The 10,347-nt window shown below is 37.3% G+C and overlaps 1 protein-coding gene across 1 annotated transcript; it reads right to left on the bottom strand.

The window, feature by feature from the left end:
* Positions 1-5,204: 5,204 nt before the first annotated feature.
* tpi1 (triosephosphate isomerase 1) lies at positions 5,205-9,046 on the bottom strand. The gene is made up of 7 exons (XM_015370687.1): positions 8,835-9,046; positions 6,712-6,835; positions 6,544-6,628; positions 6,314-6,446; positions 6,125-6,210; positions 5,949-6,036; positions 5,205-5,865 (listed from the first exon to the last, which is right to left on the bottom strand). Exons 1-7 carry the CDS (start codon positions 8,941-8,943, stop codon positions 5,747-5,749), a joined length of 744 nt encoding a protein of 247 aa, XP_015226173.1. The 5' UTR covers positions 8,944-9,046; the 3' UTR covers positions 5,205-5,746.
* Between the last annotated feature and the right edge of the window lie 1,301 nt (positions 9,047-10,347).

Below are 10,347 nucleotides of genomic sequence, written 5' to 3' on the forward strand. Positions count from 1 at the left end.
GATGTGAATGCAAGAGTTACGTCAAAATGTGCAACGTAAAGTTAGAGCTGCCCCCTTGTGGATCGGAGGGCAAAGTATCTTCTTCTTCTTCTTTGTTACGGATTGTAAACAGCTTATAGGTGCATGCCGCCACCTACTGTACATCAGCGTGTAGCTCTATAGTTCCACCTACTATATTCTATTTTTTTTTTATTTTTGTGTCACGTAAAAATAAAAACAATGCTTTATTAATAATCAAATTTTCCTCCCTATCTTTATCTGTCCCTAAAATTCCTTTAATACTCCATTCTCTCCCTTTTTCCATAATTGCTTTCCTCATCCTAACTCTATCAGTTGCATATTTAATTAAATCCATCAAAACATGATTCACATTTTCATTCTTTTTTTTTTACAACCCTCACATATATCATTATTTCTCTTCCCTTATAATAATAGTTTAATAATTTTTAACAGTTACAGATTTTTGAACCCTGTATAATCTTTTCTCATCTTCATCCCATATTTTTAGGGCAAAGGATCATTTTTGGGAGTTAAATTTACACTAAAAGGAACTTCAAAACATTATTTGAAAGGCTTCCAGTGAAGTTCCGTGATTTGATAATAAATGAGCTGGCATTAAATTGATTTGGAATACATATCAATTCATATTACTTCAAATAAGCCATGTAGGAGGTTCTATTGTCTGTATTATTTCATTTGAGGAAACTGCTAGTGCATGGAGGACAGCTCAGACATAATGAAAAATAAATACAGAAAAATAAATGCACAGTAAATACACTGGCATACAATCAAATGAAAAAAATACCTAAAATCCTCCATATATTTGTGCTCGCATCTCATTCCATTAAAATTCTGCATGAGAGAAGTAGCTGAAGATCTCTTTTGTTATTCTTTCTCCCTTATTTTCTGGTAAAGCTGATAAAAAAATATGATCAACATATATTTGTTTTATTGTAAAAACATTAGCAAGCCCTAAAAGTTTTTGAAAACGTTGAAAATATTTAATAGCTTTATGAGTAATTTGACAGCATGTATGTGTGTGCTGTGTACCCGATAATGGCCTAAAAACATGTTTACTGTCAGTTTTGTGTGAAGAATATATTTATAATGCAGATATTTATCCATCTCTTCTTATCTTAATTGGGTTTTGTTTCTGTGCAGTTTAGACATAAGCCTATTTAATTGTTTTATTAATTATTTGACAGCATTTTTGTTACCAATTGTGCAACTCTAAATGTCCTTTAAAATAATGACAGGTTAGAAAACTGCCTGCAATCATTTACGTATGTAGAAACAAGAGGAAAAGCAAATATTTAGAAGTTTAACATTATTTTTCTTTATGAATTAGCTTTTCCCTTCTATGTAAAATGTATGTTTCAGTGTCGATTCCTTTAAAGAAAGATGAGAGAAAACCAACTGAAGATCACTTTGATTTCTTTTTTAATGGTATAACCGCTTCATGAATAAACTATCATACTAGCATTTATTCTTGTGTACCTTGCAAAAAGAAGGAAGCCAGTTATTTTAATTTGATATAAAGCTTGATCAGCATTTTGACAAAACTTGTTAAAAGCTTTACACAATTAACCGCACTCCAAAAATAAAAATATTCAAGATACATTTTTTCAAGGGTCGAACATACTAATTTGTGTCACAGTCTGTGATGATGTTGATTTATAGATGATTGATATTTATAGAATCTTAATATTTTTGTCTCTGTGCGAGTTAAATCAATTTTTCTTAATCTGTTTTGAAATAAGTATTCTTGATAAATAAATCAGGAAGCATCCACAGTTCTAAAATTATGACATTTTTAATAATTGTTGGTGGATGCATTTTAACAACCTAACAACTTTTTGCACTGAAATTTTCTTGCACCTTCAAAAACAGGACATGATCTCCAATTCTGAAATCTAGTGACAATGAACAAGAAAGCAGACCAAAAAACTATTCTACCAGGAGTGTCTAAGATAATGGATGAACCAGTGGCAGAGCAGCTGATATGTTTCTTGAAAAAATTTGCTTCATGATTCAGTGCAGTTTGGGTTTGACTAGGGATATTCGAAACAATTGACTTCCACCTTCCTTCCAGAGACATTAACAGCTTCTTAGATGGTGGTACGGTGGTTTGGGCGGTCATGCTAGGTTTGAAAACACTTTTAAAATAGTAAACTATATTATACTCCAATATAAACTTAGCAAACTCTGTGTGTCTCTGATGAGTTGTTTTGTTCATATCTAAAGAAAAAAAAAGAGTGAATTAAAGTAAAAGGAATGAAATAATGCTCCTAAAGCTGGATAATGGGATGTTCACAAGGTTAAACTTTAGGACCATTGCTTTTCTGTCTTTACATCGGTCATTTCAGACGATACCATCATATCCATATGTGCAAAGTCTCAAAGAGAGGCAGCAGAGATCCCGAGCAGAGAGACGATGTCTCAGCAGTTAAAGAATTGTGTTGGATTCTGAATTTGAAGGAAATATATTCTCAGTCTTTTTAGCAAACCTGTGAAGTCTGCTGTAACTTCTCCATTATGACTGATCAGAGAGAAATCCAAAAGAAGTTGAGTTTAAATATCTGACTATGGCTTTAGATTCTCCAAACTTGAAAAGTCTCTAGAGCTAATAACATTACTACCCGCTTTCCTCTCATGAGGGCATGTTTATCTGTAAATGTTGTCCAGTTGGATCTTCATGCCATGATTCTGTCCTCTCTCTCATGTGTCACTGTTTGTAGCCAAACAACTAAATCTGCTTTAAAACCTATAATTGTAGCAAGTTTCAGACCAGAAAACGAAGAGATGGCACCACTGTAACATACAGAGAGAACTCACTCTATTAAGTTTAATTTCTTAAATTTCTCCTTTTTAATATTAACTTTTTAAAGCATCATTGACTTTGTCCAAGAGCCAGTGAACAGGGTGATTTTAAAAGCCAGCAGCTCAGGAGTTGCAACTAGAGGAGCAGCTAATAAGGTCTGCAAACTTAATAACTTGGACAGCCTCATCTCATTCTGGCTCCTCAGACTCAGGGACTACCGATGAAAATTAGCACTCCTTAGCTAACTCGGGTATATTTACATTGTTTTAATGTTTATTAATGTACACTGTCCCCTTTCAAATAAACAATAAATGAAATGAAAAAATGAAAGAACAGTTTACCTACAGCAATAGATAACACATTCAGCTCTATGGTTAAAAAATGGTTAATACAGAAATGAATGAATGCTGATTTAAATCTACTTACTTAGCTGCAGTTTGGACCGTTTTTCTAGATGTTTCCCATCCTCTGTCAGTGGTTTTAGTTATTTTGCCCATGGATTTGTTAACTTGTCGTAAAAGTGTAATATCCCACTTTAGGGGGCATAAATGTACTTGTAGGGACCAGTTAAATGGTATCTAAGAGGGAAAACTAGCTTAGAGTGAGGGTCTGGGTAGAAATGAACGGAAGGCAATGGAAAGTCACCATAAGAATAACTGAACATAACTTGTAGCCTATGCAAAATAATTAGTTTCATCTTGATGGATCTTCAAGTAAAGTCCAACCAAGGACTGGGTTTGCAAATTAGCCAGGGTGACCAAACGTCCTCTTTTGCCCGGACATGTCCAATTTTTACATCATATCTGGGGTGTCTGGAGGGGGCTTATAAATTCATGAAAATGTCCTGTTTTCACGGTTTTTCATCGGACCATAATCATATGCTTAAATGGGCTGGCGCTTTGCAGAGAATACTGCCACACTTTTTTGACCTATGTAATTTAGGTGATATTTAGAACATTATTTGATTTTATTTATGTATTTTAAAAGAGAGCTATGATTTTGTTTCTGGTTGTTACAGATTTGGTTTTACTACAAAGGTTATTTTTGTACCATTTAGGTATAATAAAGCATGGTCATTAACCTTTGAGAAGCCTGTCTGAATCTGTCTTGAGGTAAAGTGGGCAAAGTGTCCTCTTTTTTGGAAATCAAAATATGGTTACCCTAAAATTAGTCATCGGCTAGATAATCTTTATGCAAAACAATGGCTGCACCATTTTAATATGTAACTGTGTCCTATGTACTGTTCTTGACCAAATAAACGTAACGTGCCGTACCCAAGTCGACCTCACAAACACTTTGCTTTCTAGTATGAAAAAATGTAAGGGTCCAAAAGTCTCATTCAGTTTAGCTCTGGGTCTTTCTACCTGAAGTTGAAATTATTTAATCTAAAACATAACATTCTAGCTCTGCTAGTTCTTTGGAAAACATCCTTGGGCTTGAAACATACCATAGGGTTTTATTATTCTACAACAAATCAAGGCTTCTAGTTTTCAACCAGCATTGTCCTTTAACCTTTCTTGTCCAAGCAGAAGAAAAATGATGCAGCCTCCACCAGAATTCACCATCAGAAAGCAGCTAGCTTTTATTTCCAGCTCCTCATTCAGCCAAAGGGCTTTCTTGTTCTTTTCATGTCTTGGTAAATTTCTAGTCATTTCATTTTCTTCGTTTTCAGACAAGTAAAGAGTGCTACTTTAGATTTTTTTGTTTAGAGTGCGTTTAGTCCAACTCTGCTTTAAAACCCTCCCCAGCTTTACCTTTGACTCATCCGCTATGTTTCTTCGTCCTCATTTATTCCCTAATGATCTCCAACAAATCTAGAGCACCTTCAAAGAAGAACTGAAACTGAATTACACACAGTTGGACTATTAACTGGTAGACTTGTGAGGGCAATTTGTTATTCTAGACGTTTAGGGGTTTTTAAGTGAAGGTGGATAAATATAAATTCAAATTTTTATGTCATTTTTACACAGTTTAACCTCCAGTATAAGGGGCCTCATTTTGCTCAATCAATATCTTAGGCGGTTTTAATCTATTCCATTAAATTCCCTTTTTACAGTAGCATTATGAATATTCTAAGGAGTTTCTTAAAATGAATCCAAATGACAATGCCAGATAGTCTCTCTGTTGCATCTTATTTCAGCCTTAGGATACAAATAGCAGTGTGTTCCATCAGGTTATTGAGTCTGTAATAAGACACCCTCTTCTCAACATGTCAGGAGTAACAACCGGCTGCCATTATCAGAACACTGTAGCTTCATAAAAATCTCTCAGCATATGAACAGCAGGGCGGCTTCTTTTCCACCCAAATAAACTAACAATCTCCCAAGATTTTATTGGAAAGTTATAATAGAAATCAGAGTCAATAAAGACATGACATATTTCTTCTAAACCATTTATTAGAATATTTCTTTATTATTTTCCCTTCTACCCGCAAGTCATGACAACACAACAAACGCATAATAGACACTTTCCTCTCTGCGAAAGTAGTGAAAAAAAAAAAAAATTGGATTGAGCACGTCTACAGCGAGGGAAAAAAGACACAGATCTTCACATTCACACAGAGACAGCATAATAAAGAAAGAAATGTGACCGACAAGCTGTGACAGTTTATCCTCAAAACAAAAAGTTAAGCAGTACGTAAACCTTTCAAGTAAAGGCAGAGGACTGAATGTCCACGTCTGGTTGTCAGCCTTTACAGCTAGAGCACTTTGTGCGGAAGTTAACTTTGCACACGGACCGTTCTCAGTAGACTCATCAGTGCAGCACCAGTGCATGCGTCAGCTTGTCCCTTTTTTTCTTTATGGGGGAATTATACCAAAAGATAAAAAGGAAAAAACCAAGGGAATGACAGCATTACACAAATGGTTCAAACAGAGAGGAGGGAGGGAGAGTAGTACTGCGAGTTGAGGGACCTCGTCTGGGTGTTTATGCCTTGGCATTGATGATGTCGATGAATTCTGGCTTTAGGGAGGCCCCGCCCACGAGGAAACCGTCCACGTCCTTCTGGGAGGCAAGTTCTTTACAGGTACCACCGGTTACTGAACCTATGAAGCAACATTAAAGTATGAATAAAGAATAATGTGCAGAAATTATCCAGTCATTTACCCTTTTAATACAAGAAGCTCACCTCCATAAATGATCCTCACAGAGTTGGCTACGGCCTCAGACACATTGGTCTTCAGCCATTCCCTCAGTTTCTCATGAACTTCCTGAGCCTGAGATATCACACAATAAAAAAAAAATGCATGAAACCGCACAGCATGGCCTTTTGTGGCGAAACATTTAGTTATTTCTAATATTTACCTGCTGTGGAGAGGCAGTCTTGCCGGTGCCGATAGCCCAAACAGGCTCATAAGCGAGCACGACCTTGCTCCAGTCCTTTACATTGTCTATCAATGAGATAAGACTTTGTATTGTACAAGCAGATGTATTTTCACCCCCAAAGCCGAAATGGAGTTGCATCACTCAGCTTCCCTGCTGAAAGCTACATACCTGCGATGACTTTGGTCTGAGCAAACACCACCTTCTCCGTGATGCCTCCCTCCCTCTCGTCCAGTTTCTCACCGATGCAAGCGATCACGCCAAGACCGTTCTCTAGAGCATGAGCAGTCTTCTGCCCAATCAGCTACAAAAAAAAAAAAAAAAAAGTAGAATTTGTTTAACATTGAACTCCAACCGGTCTAAAGCAGATAGTGGTGGGTAATACCATGATCCTGTTTTACCTCGTCGCTCTCTCCGAAGACGTGGCGCCTCTCGGAGTGTCCCAGGATTACCCAGTTCACACCACAGTCCTTGATCATCGCAGGGCTGAGAAAGAAAAATGGTGAGGATGGTACCAAAACTGCTCTGAAGTTAAAGATTATAAACTGGACTGGTTTTCTTCTCAGTACCTGATCTCCCCAGTGAAGGCACCCTTGGGAACTTTGTAGCAGTTCTGAGCTGCAACACCGAACTTGGCATCCAGTTTGGATCTGGCAAAGTCCAGGTAGATGGATGGAGCACCACACACCACCTCTGTTAACAAAACAGAAAAAAACTGTAAGTTTTTACTGTAACTGTAAGGTTTTCAGCAGTATGGCACCATTGCCCCTTAATAGCGCTGCACGCCGTTAATCACCTGGAAAAAAAGGCTCTTACAAATGTATATTCCCTACATACAGCCATTTCTATACATTCCCAGCATTATACAAATGGCCCATTTGGTAGGCTGGCAGCTGCACGTTTATTGTGATGACTACTGCAGGCTGGTAACCAGAGCAGACAGTATAAATACTGTAATTAACCAGCCACACCAACTTATATCCTTCACCTTTACCCTTTAAAAGGGCAGAATGTTAATAAAAAAAAATTCAGGTTAGGGTACAATTTAATTGAATGCATCAAAAATAGATAATTCCACCAAATACATAAAAAAAAAATAATAATAATTACACTGCTTGATGCAATTTTGTTTGTAGTAAGAAAAAAATGATGGGTGGTTTGTTCTACTGCAAAACTGGATAATATTATATTTTCTCTACTTCTCGGTGTTGAATGCCACCTGCTGATAATTTTAACCAGTTTCATCTTGTTTAAATCACTATACTATCAAAGCGGGAGAAATTTAGCAGGTTCGTTGATGAAAATATTTGCTTTTAACAGAAACAGTCATAGCCCCCATTTAGGAGTCAAAGTTTGTTCCCGAATTTCATCATTTCCCCCTCAAATTAACTTAGAAAGTACAATAATGGATAAAGCCGATGCATTTATTTCCTAAAACATGCTGAAGTGTTAAATATTCAATGCTGAATCTGGAGACTGTTTAAAAGCCATATTTCATCCATGCATGCAACTTAAGCTAAATACCTGACCAATCATTTTGTAATATTTAAAAACAAAGAAAATCTGTTATAGTCTGTAACATTTCACTTACTGCAGACTGCAGCAGACTACATGAATACAGTGAGGTCAAGATACTGACATTCACAGTGTAACTGTATCTTTGGAGTTCCTAGGACCTATATTAGACACTGCATGGTATTACTGGTTTGGTAAAAGGTCATTTGTCCTGGCTTGGAGTCATGCAAATTAAAGGTCTGAGTTCAACCTTTAAAAGGTCACTGAGGAGGGGTACATTCTGCAGAGGTCGAGGCCCAGTCATGAGCCCCTGCGTTCAAAAGTCAAACGAGTAAAAATAACCATAGAGAAGAGAGAAATTTGGGAGGAAATGGAAGAAATTTGAGAGGTAATGAGAGCATATCAAGTTTACTAGAGTAAAGGGGTGGATTCATCTGGAGAGCAAGGTCCAGGGATAGTTGCTCCTGAATGGGTCAGGCTTGTTAAACTCAATAATGCAGTTGCATAACCTGGAGTTGCAGAAGGGATTGACACAATCAATTTCTGCCAGTAGCTTCTTCCTCTGTCTGGTTTGTCTCTAGTCTGCAGAGGCAGGCAGCAACAGCGCATGCGTTGCATTCAATTCACGTCGGAAAGAGTAAATCTCCGACTAGTCCCTATAAGTGCATAATGCGAACGCTTGTGCAGCTCAAAATCACTAGGATTGTGTTTTTGTTGTACGGTCTCGGCCAAAACGCCCAGTCAGGCGCAACAACGCCTCAACCACCGCTGGACCCCGATGTAAAATTGACCGTAACCACCGTTTGAACTTGAACGCACCCCGCGAGTCAGCGGGACTACGTGCTGCTGTGAGCGCACACCCACCACCGACATGACGGAGGGAGCCCTCCGTGTCCTTCATTCGTGTCCCCCAGCAACTTGCAGCCACTGGCCTAAAGTTAACAAATCTACAGCTTTAAATTCGGATTTTTCTTTTTCTTTTCTCCATTAATCTTTTAAAGACCAATGAGGAGGAGGAGATTGGTGATGCTAAAAGTCTGATTCAATGAATTACCGAGCCGTTTCCAAATAAAAAACTGCCAACTACACGAATTTAAACGTCTCGGCTTTGTGCATTTTTCAAGATGTCCCTTTTCGTATTGAAATGGTTTGACTTCTGTCAACAATCACGACTTACCGACATTAGGATCCACCTTGCCTGCGTTCAGGGTCTGGATGAGCTCCCCAAGGCTTTTTTTGTCGCCGTTCATTTTCCAGTTTCCACCGACGAAGAATTTCCTGGTCATGTTTGCGATTTTCTTGGAGAGAAAATGTACTAAATATTAAAACAGAACACAAGAGTCCTTCAAAGCTGGGGCGAAAAAGCGAACGGTAGGGGGCAGTTAGTGGATTTTATAACGACGGAAGTCATGACTCCTCCTCTCCTTTACGGGGATTGGTCCGTGTGTGGCAGGACGTCCGTGAACGCATCTCCATAGACTAGTCACTAGGAAAGGGAAAAGGGAAATGTCACGGTGCGTTCAAGTACTGTGTGAAATCATCCTGTCACAATCCTACAGCTCACACAAGAGGCCTATTTTTTTTTTACGTCAAAATTATATATATAAAAAAATGTTTTCTCGATAAAAATAAATACGACGTAACTTTGACTGATGAAGTTTTTAAGACGCGACAGTGGCAATGATATTCAAAATACACTGTGGGCTGTAGAAAAGTTATTTAGATTTTCGCCAGATATCATACAAATAATAATAATAAAAAAAAGCGTTTATTGTGGTCAGAAGATATGTAAATTTTATATTTATTCACAACAAAACAGGAGAAGAAAAGTGTCGTAAAGCTTTCAGGTTTGTCAGAGGAGACGACATAAGCTCAACAGTCATTCACACTGCTCTATAGTTCTGTGAACGACAAAAAAGACAACAATTTACTCTCTGTATGTTTTTATCGTGCCAAATAAATGATCTAATGTCTCAAATGCTTTTATTCTATTGTATTTTCAATAAACAAGCAATCAAAAAATAAAAAATCATAAGTTGGACTCCAATGTCTCACACTGCCACCTTATGGCCATCAAATATAATTTCCCAAATGTCATTAACCGACACCGAATATTTTAACACTAGAGGGCGCTGTTCTTCTTTACACCAGTATTATTCATTCATAATACCCAGAATGCATTGAGACAAAAAAATCCGTTTATGAGGCATCTAAATTGTGTGTATTAATGCTTTGTTATTGACGTTCATCGTATTCATTGTCATGTCCCCTTCTTTTATTAACAATATATCTTAGAAAACTTGGCATTTCTATATTTACAAATTCGATAAACTGCACCATAATGCAGCTTGCGTGTCTGATGTTGAAGTAGTCCAGCGTACCTAATAAAAACCAGGAATCTTTGCTCTTAAGATATTTGTCTAGCAGGTTTCTCATAATGAGAAGCCCCCCTAATTTGTTTAACGTCAACAAAATATAATAGTTCTCTAAGGACATGAATGACTTGGGATCGATATAGTATTGTCAATGAGTTAACTCAAATATGCAGTGAGCAGGTCTGTTATAATTGTTACTCACTACTCTATACAGTAATTAATGTTCAATAAAAGCTGCCATTGCTGTTGTTCCAAAGATTCACCAAAGACTTCATGGTTTTTACGTTTTTTTTTAGAAAGAGAAACCCATCTGAG

The sequence above is a fragment of the Cyprinodon variegatus genome, unplaced genomic scaffold (assembly GCF_000732505.1).
Source record: "Cyprinodon variegatus isolate N-32 unplaced genomic scaffold, C_variegatus-1.0 Scaffold48, whole genome shotgun sequence".
NCBI lineage: Eukaryota > Metazoa > Chordata > Actinopteri > Cyprinodontiformes > Cyprinodontidae > Cyprinodon > Cyprinodon variegatus.

Excerpts from the sequence above, each read along its gene's own strand:
- tpi1 (XM_015370687.1), bottom strand. The coding sequence starts at position 8,943 with ATGACCAGGAAATTCTTCGTCGGTGGAAACTGGAAAATGAACGGCGAC. Across the intron at positions 6,447-6,543 it reads TCTTCGGAGAGAGCGACGAG|CTGATTGGGCAGAAGACTGC; the intron begins GTAAAACAGGAT and ends TTTTTTTTGTAG. Across the intron at positions 6,037-6,124 it reads AGACTGCCTCTCCACAGCAG|GCTCAGGAAGTTCATGAGAA; the intron begins GTAAATATTAGA and ends GTGATATCTCAG.